Source organism: Lutra lutra, chromosome 7, assembly GCF_902655055.1.
Source record: "Lutra lutra chromosome 7, mLutLut1.2, whole genome shotgun sequence".
In the NCBI taxonomy this organism is placed as follows: domain Eukaryota; kingdom Metazoa; phylum Chordata; class Mammalia; order Carnivora; family Mustelidae; genus Lutra; species Lutra lutra.
Window position 1 is genome coordinate 111,510,368 of NC_062284.1, and position 19,206 is coordinate 111,529,573.

Below are 19,206 nucleotides of genomic sequence, written 5' to 3' on the forward strand. Positions count from 1 at the left end.
CTGTGAGCTTCTGATGTTGCAGGACAGACTCAACCTGAAGGCGGTTGTGTAGAGTCTGAAGAGGTCAGGGGGAGGGCGGAAGCCAGGAGAGGCCTCTCCTAGGCAGAAGCAAATGGGGTAGAGCTACCTGCTGTCCTGAATATTCTGTGACCATTGCTACTGGTGCTGGGGATAGTTGCCTCCTACCAGGCTCGGGGTTTGATGCTCAGCAGCCAGAAAGGTACTGAGGTGAGAGGACACCCAGGTTCTGGTCCCAGCCCTGCCATTAATTAGCTGGGTCACCTGAACTCTTGCTTTTTTTCCTCCTCTCCATTTGGAGAAAATGGGTCATGCACTGCTTCTCAAACTCACTGACTCAAACTTCTCGGAGGGTAGGGCCTGGGAAGTTGTAGTGAATACTTTCCCCAGGTGATCCTTAACCATCTAGGTATGACTGGGAGCCTAGAACCAGCTCACTGGTTCTCACTCGCTCCCACTGAGAGTTGTCCATGGAGGCTTTTGAAAAGTGATGATGCCGGTTTCATCTACCTAGACCAAAAGAAATCACCCCCCCGCCCCCCGCCCAGATGAATCTCAGGCACAGCACCTCTAATGATTCCGATGTCCAGCAAAGGCCAAGAGCTCTGTGGGGAAGGGCCTGCTGCAGGCCCTCAAGGTGGCTGACTGTGTGAACGAGCGAGCTTCTGTCAGGGTCTCTGGCGAGGCACAGCAGCTGGGCGTGGGCACGAGACGCTTCGGGGACCAACCAGAGACTGGCTCTCCCTCTGTCTCCATGGTGGTCCCTCCCTGCCCTTGCTCACTCAACCACCCTTCCTTGGTCCCATTCAGAGGGAAACAAAACCAGTCAAATAAGTAACAGAGAAAGATGGAGCATTATTGATTTATTAGAAAAACTAGTAAATGGGTTTTCTCTGGTTGGTGGAAGCACATTTGAGCAGGTGGAGGACAAGGCCCAGCTGGCCCCAGGGCCAGCACCAGATTGTGTGGTCTGTGCCCAACAGGCTTGCAGTCTTGTGGAGCTGCCTCCTCCCTTGTGTCCTCCCTGAGCTTGCTTGTCCAAGGGACCAGGCCGTATGGTCCTCTGGATCCTTGCCCGCTCCCGCTAAAGGGTGGCGATCGAGATCCAGGACCAACCTTGGGAACCCTAGCTGCCCTCCGATAGGCAGGAAAGAGAAGTGGTGTGGTGGGGACGCTGAGCCTTCCACAAGCTTCCAGTTATGGGTGCTAGTTTGTGGGGGCTGAGGGGATGCCTGGCGACCTTCCATACTGCCCCCCCCCCTCAACCAACCATGAGGGGCCAGAGGATGAAGGGGAAGGAGAGAAGGAAGGAGGACCACCTGACCATACCCAGAAGGCGCTTCCTCTAAGCTGCCCTGGGGAAGAAGCCCGTTATGCTGGTGTGGACTGGAGCGTGTCAGCCTAGTTTGGGAATACTGTGAAAAGATTGCAAAGTAGAAAATGTAAGGAGGGGAAAACCCTTGCAAGGGGCACGGGAACTTCACCCCCTGTGGCACAATCGCACGGGAACTTCACCCCCTGTGGCACAATCTCCCCAAGCCGGCCTCCTGTAGCTTCAGGGCTGTTGGATGAGTGTCTCGGGGCCTGCGTGATGGAGGAGGGATGCCTGGGGCACTGGCAAGAGCCAGTGGGTCACATGCGGCTGGCTGCCATTGCCCAGCCAGGGAGTCCTGGGGTGGTGGGATCCTACCTCTTCCTTTGGGGCCCTTTCAGTCTTTGGGCTATGGGATTACTTGCTGCAAATTTCTCACCTCAGTTGCTACTTTGGCACGCATGGAAGGAAGGGGCGGGGGGCGCCTTGTCTCCCTTGACTGGCCCAGGGAAAGAGTTGAGGAAGATGGTTGCCACTACCTGCTGTGCAGTAAGGAACGTGCTGTTTGCCTTGGAGCATGACATGCCCTCAGATGCTCCAGAGGCCTTCGTTGCCAGGTGAGTGTAGTCACCGCACGGCCTCCTGCCTCAGTTTCCTCAGAGGGAGAGAGAGGCTGGTGAGTGGTATATACTAGCTTCCCTGTAAATGGCTAGAAGGGATGTAGGGGTAGATGCATAGAGGCCAAGGGAAGACCCTGGCTACAAAGGTGAGACCCCCCCCGATCTGGGGATGTCAGGCTCCCGTGGAGAACTTCCCTCCTGCTGTTCTTGTTTGAAGTTAGTTAGCCACCCTTTGACCGGGTGGTTCTGATCTCTAAGCTGTGCCTGCGAGAAGGGCTCCCGGGAAGGCCTAATAACTCTGGGTGCCGACCCCTGTGGTTGCAACCGGAACCTCACCTCCCTTCCAGAGGAATCATCTCCGTGTGCCCGAGGCTCCTCATAGGGAAGGTGATAGAGCAGCAGCTGAGGCCCCAGGGACGTAGGGTCTCTTCAGGGGGATACACCTGCTGCCCCCAGTTTGACCCCTCTTTTGGACCTAAACCCAGTGAAGATGCTGGGTGGGAGCTGTATTGCTTTCAGAGTGGTGGGAGAGATCTTTGTGGGAACGAATGCCCTCTTTCCCCCAGAGTTTGGACCTTCACAGCACGGGGAAGGCGGGGTGGGGGGAGCCTCCCCCTGGGGAAATCGTGCACAGGGCTCCTTTCGGCTGGGCTTGGGGAAGGGGGTGTTAGATGTTTGGTGGCCTTTGTACCCATGTGACTTGATAAGGACCTCAGGAGAAGCTGAGCAAGGGCTGCTGTACCTTCATGGCCCAGGTCCCTGGCATTTGTTGTAGTTTCCCAGCGGTGGTGTGACATGGGTGGTAGTACCCAGGTTACGGTTCCATTTGCTGCCCAGAGTGATAGGTCATGAACTTCACTGTCTGTTCAGCCAGTACCCTCAAATGGTACCAGCTACAGCCAGGACATTGAGCCTTTGGCTTTGGGCTGCTTCACCTCAGATGCTGGCTATGCATCTTCAGTCTGGGGAACTGTACTGTCCCTAAGGGACCCTGGGTCTGAGTTGGATAGTGCTGGTTTGGCTGGGAGTTGGGGAGGATCCCAGAGTGGAGAGGCAGAGCCTTGGGCAATGTCAAGGTCTGTCTGCCTCCTTCACCTCTGAGCCCTGTGCTACGCTGTTCTAAGAGGACCAGCTTTAGAGCTCTTGCTCCTTTCCACTGCCTGTGGTGGTATCAGAGGGCCCCGGAGGCAGTGGAGGCCCTTGCATTTAGGACCCACCAACCTTGGTAGTGCCCCTCCACTTTTTTTTTTTTTTTTTGGTGAGAGCAAGAAGGTGGAAGGGATATGGTGGCCCCTGAGGTGTGAGTCCCAGTTCCAAGGAAGCCCCGTGGGAAAGAGGCCCCTTGTGTCTCTGGGGTTCCCAGCAGCCCCTCGGCAAGAGCTAGTGCTCTGGGTGCCTACCTGAAGCTCCTTCCTCATGCCCCTAATGGGCAGCTCAGGCATTTCCCTTGTCCTCTTCCATTTCCCTGGCCGTGACCAAATGGGAGGCGGCCCCAAGCAAGGCCTGCTTTGGGAGTGGGCAGCATCTGAGGAACCTCCTGTCTTCTCCAGTTTTTGTGGGGCTTGAGGGCCAGAGGGCCCTCCGTTGGGAGGAGGGGGCAGGCGGGAGAGGAGGACAGGCGCCTGGGAAACCGTTTCCTGCTCCAGGGGCTCCTGGCCCTGGGCGGGAGCCTGGGCTGCACGGGAGCAGAGGCGGGCAGGAGCCGGCGGAGGCGGGCATCGCGGCGGAGGCAGGCATCGCAGTGCAGCGGGCCCCTGGCTGCTGACCGTGGTCGCGGTTGGAACAGGCAGGCGCAGGCAGGGGCAGGGGAGGACTGGGCCCGGGCTGAGGCCGCGGGCGCCCCGCCAGTCCCTACACGGCCCGGTCCCACCGGCGGGGCGCCAGAGAGGCTACTTCTTTTTGGGGAAGAAGCTGAATCTCTTCTCCTTGTCTTTCTTGCCAAGGCTGGCGTCGGGGCCGGTGACAGAGGGCAGGGGCAGGCTCTGTGCCTTGATGCGGATGCTCTGGGACTCGTTGATGGCGGTGCTCACGCCCTGCAGCCAGGACAGCATCTCCTCCTGCAGGGCGGGAGGGCCATGGGCCACCAGGGAGGGGCATGCCCCAGGACTGCTGGTGGGAGAGGGACCCCTGCTCCTTGGGCAGCAGGGGTCTGGGCAAGGCCACTGTGCACTTACCTCGTCCTTGCCGTGGAAGAGCCACTCACTGCCATTGCTCAGCCTAGGACAAAAGAGGGTTTCCTGCTAGGTGGCCACCTCTGGAGAGGAGCCAGAATCCGGAGCCTCCCCAGGACCAGAACCCTCACAGGCAGCACAGCAACCTGCTGAGAGGTGAACATCTGGACTCTAAGCTAAGCCTCTTTGGTTTGAAAAATTCCTGAGGGGCAACTTAGGCGAGGAGCTGGTCGCCCCCAGGCTCCCGTCCAGCCGCTGCTGCCAAACTGAGCTGCCACGGAAGGGGCCCTGGGCGGGAGGGGCCTCACCGCAGCTTGAAGACATGCTTCTTCTTCTTGTAGTTGGCCGCGATTTCACAGATGGCATGTCTCAGGGCCAGGGGTTCCTCCCCGTGGTAGGGCACCCCCAGCGCCAGGTTCTTGGCGTCCTTGTAGAAGGTCAGCTCGCTGTTCCGGAGCACGCAGTACAGGTTGTTCCACGACCTGTGGAGGTGCCGGCCGGCTGGTTACGCACGTCCAGGCGCCGACACCCCATAAGCAATTCTTACAGCTTTGCCTTCTTTTTTTTTTAAATGATACCATTTTTGCCCCAATAAATAGTAACACATTTTACAGTCAGAAAAGGAAATGGAAATCATCTGTATGTAATTCCACTACTGAAAGTTAGCTATTGTCAATATTTTATGTATTTTCTTCTAGTCTTTCTATTCACATTTTCTTCTATTCACATGTTTAATGAAAATGGGTTATAGGGTATATTCAGTTTCATGGCCTGCTTTTATTTTTTTCATATCCTGCTTTTAAGATTAACACTAGATCAGGGCACCTGGGCAGCTCAGTCGGTTGAGCATCCACTCTTGGTTTTGGCTCACGTCCTGATCTCAGGGTCCTGAGATGGAGCCTTGTGCTGGGCTCCGTGCCCCGCGAGTCTGCTGGAGATCCTCTCCCTTTCCTTCTGTCCAACCCCCCCGCTCATGCCCGCTCATGCCCGCTTGCCCTCTCAAATAAACCTAAAAAGATGATTAACAATATATCATGAATATTTTCACATATCCTTCAAATCTTTCCTAAAAACAATTTTAGGAATTAATTTTAGGAAATAATAGGGTATCCCATTCTATATATAATCCCTCTATTGGTGGGTCTTATAATTACTGGAAATTTAAACAGTGCAGTTTAAACAGCAATGTAATAAACATTCATGCATAAATCTTTGCTATAACTTGGGTCTTACCTTGAGGTACATTTCTTTCCAATTTTAGTATATGTGCTGCCGAAGTGAGCACTTGAGGTACATTTCTAAGCGTAGGATTAGTGAGTCTAGGACCAACACTGTAACCTTAACTTTCAAAGCCCTTCTGCACCCATGAGCATATGTGATTCTCACCACAGAACTGAAGGGAGCAGAGCAGCATTTTGTTCTGATTATTTTTCGTTTTATAGGAGGAGATCTGCCCGGTATACTACACAAGCACTTTTTAAAGAATTGTTTGTGCAAATCAAGACTCAGCTGATGTTTGGTGACAAGCTTATAAGCTTAAGGGTAGGCTGACCTGAGCTGCTTGACCGACTAATGGGAAACTCAGTACCTATTCACACTTGACAGGAATGAATGCTGGGGAACAGGGCAACGGTCAGCTTTTCCTCCTCCCCTTGGAGGGCAGGAAGGTGGAGAGCTTGTTGGGCTCATAGGGAGGAAAGACTGCAAGTTCAAAGAGAGAACTTGACCTGTACTGGACGGGCAGGCTATAGAGCCTTTTCATGGGGCCCAGGTTTCTGACACGCAGATAAAGATCCTCCCGGAGAGCTCCCATCCTTCCTGCGGCCCCCACTACCTGCTTTGAGCTTGGACTCCCAAGTAAAGCAGTTGCTGAGAAGGAGCTGGGTCCTGGAGTAAAATACTGCCTCAGACAAATGACTTCTCTGAAATTCTGTTTCTCCATCTGGGAAATAGAAACCTTGGTATCACAGGGTGGTTGTGAAGATGGTATCAGTCCGAACGATGCCTTGCACATTGTAGGTGCTCAGTAAATGCTAGTTTCCCCTTTTCTTGTGGGCTCTGTATAAATAATAAACTTCTTCAGGGTGCTTGGGCCCCCAAATTCATTTTTGGGACATGCTGTAGCATGTCCCACCCTGCTCCCAGCCCAGGCTCTGTATGCTGCCACTTGCCTTCAACCTCCTGATGCTACCCTGTGTCCCCACAACCCTGGAACACTGCTAGGACCTTGGGTAGCAGCAGCCCTGAACGACTGAACTCAAGGACATAACTGCCTCAGGGCCAGGAAAGGATGTGGCCTTCGAATGAGTTCCTCAGGGTCACAGAGTTGCTGCAGGACCGCACTGGGCGGGACCCCCGGAAGGCATGTATGCCAACTCCATTCTTCTATTCTACAGCTGGGGAAACAGGCCCAGATTGGTTTACAAGTGGGCCTTGGTCAAGGATATGTTGTTACTGCCAAGACCTACCTACCTTTTACCAAGCTCTGGGATAAGAATAATGGCTAGTATTTACTGAGAACCTACTCTGTGCTAGGCCTGGGATCTGTACCGGAGGTATGGTCTCCTCCTCATCCTCATTTTACAAATGGGGAAACAAAGGCTGAGTCAACTTGTACAAGGGCATAGGATTTGAACTCAGGACTTTACCCATCATGCCAAGTAGCTCCTGGGCTGGCCCAAAGGGAGCCCTCAGATCAGAGGCAGGAGGCCCCCTTTCCCCTACAAACGCCCATGTTGCCGAGGCTCTGTAAGGGGAGAGGTCCCTGGGAGGCGCCCACACTTCCCCCCCGGTACCCCTCCCACACACACCTGTTGGATGCCTTCTTGTTGGGTCCCTCCAGGTCATGCTTGCGTCCCAGGTAGCCCTCCATCTGCACGCTGTACCCATGGTCCCGCTGGGCCGGAGGCGCTGTAGGCTCATCACCCTCACTCAGAGGCGTGTCTAGGACCTTAAAGAGAGGCTCGGGGGCGGGCCTCTCATCCCCACTGGATTTCTCCTGCGGCCCCGGAAGGAGTGGCGGCTGTAGGTCCTGAGGCCACTGGCTCTCTTCTTCCCCCTGCTCAGGGGCATATGGGAGGAGCACACCTTGCTAGGGGTTCAGACCCAATGGTGGCTACTTGGCAGGACTGGGAAAGCTGAGCCCCCCACCCCCCAGCCTCCTTCCTTTCTGGCTTTCCCTTGACCTGCGGGGGGGGGGGGGGCCCTGGTCTGCTCCCATAGGCTCTTCCCATGCCTCTGGCTCCACCCCCCCCCCCCCCCCCACACACACACAACGCAGTGATGGAGCTGCTTAGAGTCAGCTGAGGGGTCTGGGTGATGGTTTCAATGCTGGAGCTTTCCACTGCTGCCCCGGCCCCTCCAGCTGAGTTAAACGTCTGGCAAGATTTCCTATGAAGGGTTGTGCTGCTAACACATGTGAAAAACATCTAGTATGATGTTGAATGGGGACTCTGCTGGTACTTGCTTGTGTCTAAGTCCCCAAAGCCAAGGGGACAGGCCCTAAGTCTCCCCTGCCACCTTATGCCACCCACCTGGGTCCTCCCGGGTCACCACTCTGGGCTAACTGGTCCTGCCCCCTCAGTGGACTGGGGTTGGTTGGAGTAGGGCAGTGGCTCCCAACCCTGGCTGCCTTCCGTGGCCTCAGGAGCTTTCACAGAACAGGCACCAGAGTGGGGGCAGCACAGTGGTAGTTCTGAGTAAGCTTTTCACACTCTCTAATGAGCAGCTGATGTTGAGAATCCCCACAAGAAGGAGTCCCTGCTGGGCTGGGGGGAGGGGAAGTGGGGGAGTACTGTGGCTTTTACCTCCCTATACTTCCCTGGGGGCGTGGGGTGCTCCAGCCCCTGCCCAGCCCAGTGAGGGGCCTCCAGTGGAGGCAGATGTCCACAAGAAGGGGAGCGGACCTGGTCCCATCTGCAGGGGCCTTTGTGACCTGCCTTTGTATCTATGGCAGAAGAGGGCGGGACAGATAGGAGCAGCAGGGGCAGCCGGCCCCCCACCGCCGGGTCGGGCACAAACGAGAGAGTCTTCTGTGTGCCAAATGAGCGCCAGTGAAGGGAGCCTTGCGCAAACCAGTTCGTCAGAGCCCTGTCTCCAGGCCTGACTGCCGGAGACCTTACAGCACCAGGCGGGAAGGGTCCTTCTTGCAGGTCGTTGAGCTGGCCACGTCTGGATGGCTGAAGGACCAAGGGCATCAGCCCAGGAGGACTAGGGCTGCCCCAGGCAGGAGACAGGGTTCCCTTTGCTACTCCCTGCTGCTTGCCCCACAACTGAAGGTGGAGCCTGGAGAAGCCAAAGAAGGGCAGAGACCCTGTGCTCCCCATTGTGGGTCCTTCAGACCATGACTCAGACCTGAAATAGAGAAATGGAGGATGGGAGAAAGTGGACACAACATCGGATAGTGGATTGAAGCTTTAAACAGAGACACACTGGGTAGACTCTTTAACAGCTGAAAGTGACCGAGGACTGCCCGAGATGGTATTAAAGCAATGGAAGGAGAGGCTTAATGCCGATGTCTGACACCATGGCTGGGAGAAAGGCTTGGATCCCATCAAATTAGGACTGCCCAATACACAGTTTTAAGTTGGGGTTCCAGTAAGATCTTCTTTAAAGAAAGGATAATGGGACTGAAAAGTTTGAAGACCATTAACCTAGTCCAATACCTTTAATCTATGAGGAAATCTATGCTCAGAGAGGTTAAGTGACTTACCCAAGGCCGCACAGCTAATAAGTATCAGAAGTGATTGAGAGCATGCGGTCCAGAATTAAAGAAGGCAAGGGTTTTTTGTTTTTTTAAATTGCATCTTTAGGTCTTTCATCTTTTCCTGTCTTAGAGCCCCACAAGAGCTGTGGTTGGCTGACACTCATCTTAACTCATCCATAGTACTTGTAGCTTCAAATGTTTGCCGTGAGCTAGCACTGGCCACAAGGATCTAGAGGATCCAAAGCCCTGTCCGGATCATCCTCTAGCGGCAGGGGGGGGGTGGGGGGGTGGGGGGTGGAGGGCAAGATTGGCAGGGATGAGACTGGGAGCCTGGGTTCGGGCTTCTGTGGACTCAATCAGGCTGCCCTTCTGACTGGGTGTAAAACTTGGTGGGGGGTGGGTTATTAATGCAGAAAGTGAAGCCTCTTTTATCCCCCACCTCTCCCATCTGGCTGTACTGCTCCTAGTCATGGGCCAGAGCTTTCTTTCCCTGCACCTGCAGGGGCTTGTTGGAGGGGGGGTCAGAGAAGACCCTCGCAGCTGTGTGTGCCTCTCTTGCTCAGCCTCTGCTCTCTGCAGACTGGTTTTACTGGGGACTGTGTCCACATATTCTCCCTGTGCTGCCATTCTCCTTCCTTTCTGGAACTGTCCTCTGAATATAAAGGCAGATTTTTCCAGGACTGCCAACTTCATTTTAACCTTCCTTCTACTTCCTCCTTCTGAGTGCAGGACTGCCACTCCCTAGCAGGGGCATTCAGAGGCCAATGGCCTGCAAGGTCACAAGTTAAATAGCCAGGTCATGGGATTGTTTTAGAAAATGGGTTTTCCAATGTCTGCAAAGGTTTCTTCTGTGCTCTTGACTGTTTGTGTGGAGACAATTTAAAAGCCACTCTGTCCCTCTGTCCTGAAGGCCAAGGCCTGAGCAAGAGCCCAGCATGAGGGTGAGAGGAGTGTTTGGCAGAGCTGCTCTTCAGGGCTAAGGGAGGAGCCTCGGATGAGAAAGATGGGGCAGAAGGGTCTTTGGCCAGAAGGATCTAACTTTCCCAGCCCCCTTTCTAAAAGAAAGCTGGGGGAGGGGTTGGAGGTTGGTGGGGCGTGTTCCTGCTGCCCCTGGAACTGTGCCACGCTCTGATATGAAGAGTCTGCCTTGCCCTATAAGGGAGGGATGGGTGGGTAGAACAGGAGGCGGGGTGGCTAGGTGAGGAGTGGGGCCCAGAGCTGGCTACTCGTGTGGCTGTAGAGACAGGCAGTTTCTACTGAAAGGCCCTGGAGAGGGGAGATGATCTAAGGCTCCCTCCTGTCCTCTTATAAGGCAGGAGGCCCACTGCTTTAGCCCCTAGCTCCCGAGGACGGAGCACAGATTTTACCCACACTGCTGAGGGTGCCTCGCCGGGGGATGTCCCTTGGGGTGGCTAAAAGAGGGGGACAGGAGGAAATTCTTGGTGGCAGGCTGGAGCAGCTGGGCAGTCTAGCCAAAAAATGGGAGTGACTGGCTGTGGGAGAACGGCCTGGGTTGGGGGGCTGGAATCAGGGATGTGGAGCCAGGTTCTCCCGTTTGGGGAACAGGTGGCTGAAGTGGAGGCATCTGAGAGGAGGTGTGTGTGTGTTGGCTGCTGGGATCGTGAGGTCAGAGGAGGGTAGAGGACAGGCAGCACTGCCTGTGGTTTGGGGACGTCAGGGGAGGAAAAGGCACAGACAGGAGAGGCTTTTAGGATCTCACAGGACTGTAGTCAAGCAGGGAGAGGCCTCTCAGTTCCTGATGGGCAGGGGATGGCCACCTCTTTTTAGAGTCTTGTAAGCTTGACTTTTTAGGGTCCTGCCTTGCTAGGAAGCTGGCTTGGGCAGGCGAAGTATGCAGAGGACCACAAAGAAGGTTCAAGAAGTGGGGGAAAGATGGGTACATTTCCGCTCTGGACTAAAGGAGCTGAAGGTGTACTTCCAGGCCCAGCCAGCTGGTGGTGCAGAAGACAGCACAGAGATGGCCAACTTTCCAGCTCCCACGAGAAAAATCACCTGGCCTGGGACCACAGGGGGTTTTGGAGGTTCTAGAAGATGCTCAATGAACTCAAGATGTATTAACAAGCAAGGTAACACAAGTGAGGGAGCTTCTCTCTAAAGGAGATGCTGACAAGCGAGAACCAGGCCATGAGGGTGCCCCCCCACACCCCCGCTGAAGACACCATTCTATCTTGTCATGTGCTGGTCTTGCCATCTGATCTCACAGCGAGGACTGAGCCTGGAATGCATACTTGGGCAGATCAAGGGGGAGGCACTGGGGCGGGGGGAGTTGGTTTGGGAGGGCTCTGGCAATGGATGTTAGAATTCATATGGAGAAGGCTTCTTTTAAGAGATGAAAGACTGCAGTGAGGGACAGAAGAAAATGAAGGGAAAAGTAAAGGCTGATACTCTCCTAGATGCCAGAAGTTCTACCTATATTCTCTCTCCCAATACTCACACCTGTGAGGCCGGTATCATCACCACCCCTATTGTATAGATTCTGGAAAGTGGGGGTCAGGGGGGATGAGTAACTTGCTCAGCCACATATCTAGTGAGTGGAAAGTCAAGGTCCCAAACTCTGCATTTTTCCTACAGAGTCCTGCTGCGCGGGGGCAGGAACTACCGGTCCAGAGGAGGGCGCCTCTGCGGTGCGGTTCTTGGTCAAAATGGGCCGAGCCCGCTGATGTGGGATGAGTCGGAGAACTCCTTTAAAGGCCGGAAGAGGGGCTTGAGGGCCACAGGAGACCTATGGCTGGATGCCTGAGGCAACCCAAACAAGGCTATGAAATGAGGTGAGGGAAGCTGGCCACTTCTACAGCTGAGAATTGTATGCTCCCCCTTGTGTCTGACGTCTGGGCACTCGTCCTCTGGCAAAGAGGTGGGAAGGACTGTGGGCAGGCAGGCTGGGAAGACAGTTCAGAAGACAGTTGTTTACAAGAAAAGAAATGCTTTGTTGAGTTGAAAGAAGAAATGAAGAGATGGCAACTCAGGGTGAGCAGAGACAAATGCCTACGGAGAGAAGCCGGCAGGAGCGGCTGGGGTGCAGCTGTCACAAGAGGTGGGATGAGGGGGCAGAATGGCTCCACATGGGACCCCAGGGGCCAGCGATCCACCTGAGATGACAACTGGCACAGCAGGGGAGATGATGAGGGTGGAGGAAGGCACCAGGTGAAGTGAGGGGAAAGGAGAGGGAGTGTTCGAGGTCCCCTCAGACGGGGATGGGAAGACCTGGTCCACTGCCATCATGGGTGGGAGGAGAATGAGGCTTCCTTGGGAGCGGTCTTCATCATTCCTGCCAGCAGTGTGGGCTCTTCTGGTCCCTCTGCCCTTGAGAAGCTGGTGGCCGCTCCATCCCATGGTGACTCTGAGCCAGCTGCTCAGAAAGATTAATGATGCCCATTCCCCCATCCAGCTCCGACGCCCAGTGGTTAAGCTGGCAGCTTCAAGCCCCATTTCTGAGATGCCTCCAGTGTTAACTGGGTTCCGTCCCAAGTCTGTCAATATCTGGGATGCTCTGAAACACAGCTTGGAAGAAAGAATTTAGGGGTAGCCTTTGGAGCAGCCCAGCCGGGAGGGTCACGTGTGGCCACAGCACAGAGAGTTGGACACACCCAGCAGCGGACACAGGTCCAGAAGGACCCCGGAGTGGCAGGGTGCAGGGCCAGACTGCAGGCAGACCTCAGCCTCGCCACCACTGATTCAGGCATCTGGGGGAGACAGGGCCACTCCCAGGTTTGGGGAAAACGGGTCCTCTCCAGGCCCCTTCTGCTCCTTATGAACAAATGTGATTTGCCTGGGCTGACAAACGCCTGAAGCAGCAGCTCTGTTGGGCTTCACGGGGTGGGGAGGAAAGATGGGGAAAGCTTGCTCGGGCATGAAGAAACACAGCTGCTCCACACACACCCACGTCCCTTCCATCCAAGGAAGCGGAGCCCAGCCTCTGGGCGGAGTAAAGCTTCAGGCTGCTCGCCAGGGAGGCCGCTCAGAGGGGAGCTGCCCAGCCTGCGAACGAGGCAACAGTGGCCGGAGCCATCCAGGCTTGGTCTGAAAGGTATCCTGGCTGTGACCCCGAGCCCGCTGGGCACCGGGCACGCGCCCCTCACATCCGCAAGTGCTGGTCATTTCCCTGAAGCTTCCTCTGAGACCTTGAAAGGGAGGAGCACGGGTCCTAGGCAGCCCCACTGCCCGCCCTCCTCCCGGATGAGCCGTCCAGCCCTCTGGGAAGGGCGCGCTGAGAGTGCCGTCTGCGGGCTGCGCGTGGGTCAGAGCTCTCCCTGGGCAGCTGGCGAAGGGGCCTGATAGCAACAGCACCCAGCAGTCGCTCACTGGAGTAGCCTCACGTGCCACCCCGTGACTCTGAGTACTGACTCGCTCTTGTGGTCACAGCCCCTAGGAACACCAGTCCCTTTCAGGGATGTCCCTCCCATGGTCACAGCTGCCCCACTGGGAGAGTTCCTCACGCAGGCCCCAATTTCTATCCCAAAGCCAAGAAACATGCGGTGCGCAGCAGACATCCAAGCCCTGTCGGCTGGGGACCCTCAAGCCCGGAGTGACTTGGACCCACTGCGATACCGTCTGTCCGCTGTGAAATCAACCACGTGTCACCACAGATACTACACCAGCGACTCTCAGGCCCCCAGGCTCTGGAAGTCGAGGGTGCTTAACAAGACTCCTGAGTCCCTTCTAGAGCCACACCCCGGATGAAGGGGAGAAACACAAGGCAGGGGGATTAGGGTGACAGTGCCCCAAGCGCTAGGAGGAAGGGGGATGGCTCAGCCTGCTGCCAGGCACCCATCCAGCACCCTGGGGCCATCTTCAGAGCACAGACCTCCCCCAGAGCTGAGGCTCAACCCTGCCTCTCTCCGCCAAACAAGGACAAAGGCAAATACCCCAGCCCTTTACCTCCTTTCCCCTCTCCAGCCTCACACCAACTAGCACCTGACAAGCGAACAGGCTCCTCAGAACTAAGGATGAGACCAGAAGAGAGAGGGGAAACCCACCTCTCCCAGCCTCTCCTTTACTTTGGTACATTTTTGACACACAGGAATGTTCTAGACTTTCTGTAATCCCTAAGAGAGGGCTTTATAAAGGTGAGGGGACCCAGGAGGATTAGGCCGTTTGTCTAAAATCATGCAGGAAGTCTCCCCCAGAATTAGGGACTAGAACCCAAAGTCCTGACTTCCACTCCAGAAGTTTTGGCTTTTGTGATACCTTGTTTTTTCTGTGTGGCCTCATACACACTTACACACTTACCTGTATGAATGCTTTTTTTTTTTTTTTTTTTTAACCAGAACACGCTCTAATGTGGAAAGGGGGTGAGGGAGGCATTTCATTGTATGGTGATGTGCTTGAGGAAGAGATTGACGTGGAGTGGCAAGCACGCAGCAGCCGGGAGAGGGAGGGCTGAGCTGGAGCCAGCAGGCTGCTCCCCACCCCCACCGTGCTGTGTAGCCGGCTAGGCAGGGGTTCAGGTGCCTGACCCACTCCCATCCGCTCCCCCAAGCAGGAAGCCAGCATGCACTAGTGACAGGTTTCACAGAAACCTATTCTATAGGGTTCTATTCTACAGGGTGCCCTGACCAGACCACACAGAGGGGACAGCAGGAGAGCCACCGTGCCCCAGGCCAGGCCAGAGAGAAGGGGCAGTGCACTGCCAGCCCTTCTCAGGAGAAGCCTGTGGTTTCTGTAAAGGTGTCCCAGGCTGCATGGGACCCATTTTCCTCTCTTCTCAGGTCAAAGACCAATTGCAGATCCTCATAAAGCCCAACTAAGGGCTCAGAAATAAGAAGTAGCAGGGAATTTGTTTCCATGAGGCCTCAGGCCTGCTGTTCCCTGGATTTGCCATCTGGTTTCTTCCTGTACCAAACACAGGCATTTTCCCCTCTGGCAGTGGCCGGCTCTCTGGGAAGGGTCTCAAATGTAGGCTCATTCCCTCTTTCCAGAGATACTCAGGTCCAAGCAGATTTTATTTCCCCAAACCCAGTGACATTCAGGCACTGGACAGAGGCAGCTCTGATGCACACATAATTCCATTTGCACAGACGTACACGACACAAACCACGGAGTCGCACAGGTGGTCACAAAGGAGCCCGCAGACCCAGGACGCCACTGCACGGAGACACACAGGGATGGACAGCCGAAGCACGGGCGGTGTGTGACAGTCCCAGTCCCAGCCCCAGCGTCCACTGTTCCTGCCAGCCCCCAGAGTTCTCGCTCCTTCCAGGAGGGGCTGTCTCTGGGAAAAAGGGGCTGGGACGAAGTCCACCAGAGACCCCACATGCGGTGATGGTGCTTCAGAAGGCACTTCTGGGAGAGGCCCTCCATTGGGAGCCCAGGAATGCCCTCTGCTGGACATGACGGGCCGGTGCAGCTCAGAAAGGGAGGCCTCTGGCCAGGCTGGAGGCCACAGAGGGTGCTCAGCGTGGGAGGGGGTGTGTGTGACTCTCAGAAGTGTGAGAAGAGCTGAGATACAGACCTGATGGGGATTCTGCATGGGAAATACTCATTGTAGGTGCATTTTTCTGGGGTGGCTGGTGTATCAGAGATTTCCACCTAGAATACCAATCTCCCTAAAAGTTCAGGCAAGTTCCAGCGGGCAGCTGAACAGGTGGGGCGCATGCACTGGTGAGCCATGCAAGGCACATGCTGAAGTCTCGTCTTCTTAGGGCAATCCCTAAGGGCATTTCTCCAAAATTGGGGTTATAGCCTCAGGCTCCCTGCACGGACACCCTGGGTCTTTTCAGCTAATGGACCTATTCCTTCCTGAAGCCATGTGCCCCACACCTTTGGCAGCTGGTCTATCTTGGACCCTCCCAACACTTCCATCAGCCAAGACTCTGCTGCACCCTCCTTTTCTACAAGGTTGGGGGACTGGCCCTGTGACCCAGAAGCCCTGGGGGTCTCTTTTGCTCCAGCAGGGCTTCCTGAAGTCTGTTCCTGCTTCAGAGCCAGCTCTACATCCAAGCCCACCCATAGGCATTAGGCCGGGGGTGGGGGGAGCAAAGGGGAGGGGGCTCAGGGTAGGAAGGAGGGATCTGCTAGAGGGTTGGGTGTCCCCCCTTCACTGCCCTGAATGCCCGTGGCTGGGGTAGGTGAGGTCAGATGGTCTGTCTGTGTATATGTGAGAGTGTGTGTGTGTGTGTGTGTGTGCGCGCGCGTGTGTGTGAATGTGTGTGTAGGGCATGCTGGGTTAAAGACGGAGTAAGAGGGAACATGGGAGAATGATGGTATATAAAAATAAACTTTCCCTGGATCAACTCTTTCTCCTAATGTAGATAGTGATGTATTTGTACAATAAAATTTATTAGACTAGATAAAATCAAACTAAAAAGAGTCATGTCAGTGGGCTGGCATGTCAGTTTCTTTGGGGTGAAGGAAGGAGGGGAATTATTCTAGAAATTAAGAAAACCTAAGTGAAAAAGAAGACTGATGTGAAAGAGGAGCTGGAAGCGTGGGTGGCGCAAGCCTGTTCTCATGTTCTACCCTGGCCAAGCCTAGTAGGGATGGGAGGGCTCCGGCAGCAAGGACTCCCAGGAACCAGACAAATAGGACAGGAAACTGACCGGGGATGTTCTCTCGGTGGCTGCGCGATGCGGACCTCGGGGAGCCTCCCCTGCTGTCTCCCCTTCTTCCTCTTGAGGCCTGTGGAAGACCCAGCCCCTCTTTAGAAACTGCCTCCCCAAAGCCAGTGCCTGGCCTCCTGCTCTTCCCACCAGAAGCCTGTCCACTCTCTCCTGGTCCGGGCCTCCCAGCAACAGGCACTCAGCAAGGAACTGCTTAATTGGAAACACTATGTCAGATTCTTCAGAAATGGACACGGTTGAAGGCAGAATGGCCTCTGGAGCATGTGTTCAGTGGCTCCCAGAGCAGGGGGCCTTTCTGCCTGCACCAGGCCTTCAGACCACCTGTGATTTGGGGAAAACACAAGCTCCTCTCTGCCTTTAGGCTGCAGACACCCCAGATTTCTCTGGCTAGTGGCCTAGGTGTGAGAGGTATTATTAAGACAGCAGGGGGCCTGTTTCTGATGAAAAGTACCTTCCCTCCCCCTTCCCACCCATCCTTCTTGGCAGAACGCTCCTCCTGCTAAATCGGCCTGGCCCTCCCCACTTACCCACTCTCCTCTTCGGGTCTGTCTGGGGTCTGGCGTTCTTTTAGCTCAAGCTAAGGGGAAGAAAAGACCCAGGGTATCAGAGTAGCCACAGAGAAGAGGCTCTCACTGCTAGACAGCCTTGCCTAAACATAGCTCCCCACGCACCTAGTGTTTGTTCTTTTAGAAATTATCACCTTTATCTTTTGCATTTGGAAGTGCTTTCTACGTCTCCTATTTCCTTCCCACTCTGCCCCTCGCCAAGCCTTTTACACTGTCCGTGTGTGCCTAATAACAGGCTCAGAGTTCCTGACTTGAGGTCCCCCCTCCTCTGAGGTGTGGCTGCGGGGCCTCCCAGTGTGCATTCCCAGCTCACCGTGGTGGGCTTCTCCAGGGCAGCAAAGCGATCCGCCCAACTGGCTGTGGACTTCTCAAAAGCCTCATGCCTCCTGATAAGCTTCTCCACACCATCCACCGTGTGTCCAAAGTCCCGGCTGGCCAGGTAGGGCTCCTGGGCGATCAGCCATGCTTCGGCCACAGAGGCGTCCCTCGAGAACTGGCACACTTCCAGTACTGCCACAGGGAACAAGACACAGACCCACCCACAGGGCCCAAGAAGGGCCTGTTAGCACTCAGCAGTGGGTTGCTCCACAGACGAGGAGCTGGTGGCCAGGCAGGAGGCCCTCACAGGGGTACTGAACCACGGGGACACCCTGCTCAGCGGTGACCTACTGCCTGAGACCACTCGATCCCATACCACATGGGGGAGGGTTTCCTCATCTCCATCCATAAAAATATTGGAAAAACACATAAAGTAGAACAAACTCTAGTTGGAAAAAAATGTAGCTTAGAGTCTCCTTTGACAAGCAGCCTTTTGCCCTACACGCTCTCTTCCCAGTCCTTGGCTGTCTCCCATAACTGTGCCCAAGCAGCCGCGGGGCCGTCAGGCCTTCCTGGCTTGCGTGCAGCTCCCTCCCAAGTGGTAGGACTTTCCCTTTCCTCGGTCTCCAGCTGCAGGGGACAGAGCTCTGTGTCTGACATGCCTCAGATCCAGCAGTGGGAGGTGCTAGAGCTTTAACCTGACTCCTCCCCCCAGCTACAGGGACACCAGCCTGGCACCCGGTTGTGGTGTCCTCCTGGCAGAAGCTGAGCCACTCATGCTCTGCCTGGACCCAGGCGGGGCTGAGGGCAGGCAGGGAGAGGGCATGCGGGCTGGTCAGAGGTGGGCAGCCAGCAGCGTGTCTAGGCTCCTCTGTGTGGACCTCCGAGGCCCTTGGCTCCAGAACCTTGCTTATGGGTGGCGTTCTGGGGTCTCCCCTCTAGGAGATGAAAATCACTCCTGCCCCGCCCCCACCTCAGCAGGAGTCTGCCCCCTCCCCAAGTTCTGGGTGTACTCACGCATGCGGAGCTGTTCCTGGCGGTCCTCCCACTTCTCATCCATCTCCTTCCTCCTGGATAGCACCTGCTTCAGTTTCTCGCTAATCTGTGGGAAGGAAGGGAGAACAGCTCAGGCTTTTAGTAAACCTTCCCCTTGTCTGAGGTGGTGTGCAAATGCGTCCTGCAAAGCATGCTGGGTTTGGTCACAAGGACCTCACTTCAAGTCTTGGCCCAGCCACTAGCCAGCTGTGCCACCTTGGGCAAGTGACTTAACCTCTCTGAGGTACATGTGCCTCTCCTAGGAAATGGGTCTTGCCCACGCCACAGTGTGCACACATGTGGGTGGCTAGGTGGACTACGAGCCTGCTCTCCTCTACTAAGCTGCCAGCCTTGGCTGGGGTTGATGGGGCCCCAATCCCTGGGCCTGCACACAGCCCTGATGCTCCACGAGTGAGAGAGTCTCCTCAGAGAACCCATGGCCTACAGCTCCCTCCCAGGAAACTGTCTAGCCCGGCGAGAATGCAGGCAAGGACAGAGAGGGGCTCCCCTTCACCCCACTGTCCTCTCACCTCCTCCGAGGCCTGGTGCTGCCTCTCCAGCAGGGACTCCCCCAGCTCTAGGCAGGCGCTAAAGTTCTTGCTCCGGGTGTCAATCTCTGCCTTGATGCCCTGGTGATACTTCATGAGCAGTTCCACTGAGGAGACATCCCTGGGGGTGGGGGTGGGGTCAAGGGTCAGGGAGGGAGTTTGAGGAAGAAGGAAACTCTGGGTGACTCTGGCCTGCCCGATGCCAAGTCCAGACCACAGAGGGCCACCTTCCACCTGCCTGGGAGTCTGACCCTACTTCCTCCTCTCTCTCTGGCCAGCCCCAGTGGGAACATTGAGCCCTAGTGTCTTCCATTGGTCAGCTGGTCAGCTGGC

The 19,206-nt window shown here is 55.6% G+C and overlaps 1 protein-coding gene across 3 annotated transcripts in view; it reads right to left on the minus strand.

Annotated features, from left to right (window-relative positions):
• Positions 1-866: 866 nt before the first annotated feature.
• Positions 867-19,206, minus strand: part of SPTB (spectrin beta, erythrocytic) — a 124,659-nt gene continuing 106,319 nt past the window's right edge. For 2 of the 3 annotated variants that reach the window (XM_047735673.1, XM_047735672.1), the window contains 9 exons: positions 18,856-18,994; positions 18,308-18,392; positions 17,286-17,482; positions 16,934-16,983; positions 16,386-16,464; positions 6,932-7,179; positions 4,430-4,603; positions 4,125-4,167; positions 867-4,007 (listed from right to left, as the gene is read on the minus strand). In XM_047735673.1, the coding sequence (XP_047591629.1) occupies positions 3,840-4,007; positions 4,125-4,167; positions 4,430-4,603; positions 6,932-7,179; positions 16,386-16,464; positions 16,934-16,983; positions 17,286-17,482; positions 18,308-18,392; positions 18,856-18,994 (1,183 nt within the window). In that variant the 3' untranslated portion in view covers positions 867-3,839. The remainder of the gene's footprint in view (positions 4,008-4,124; positions 4,168-4,429; positions 4,604-6,931; positions 7,180-16,385; positions 16,465-16,933; positions 16,984-17,285; positions 17,483-18,307; positions 18,393-18,855; positions 18,995-19,206) is intronic. The other variant, XR_007128504.1, reaches the window with a different exon arrangement.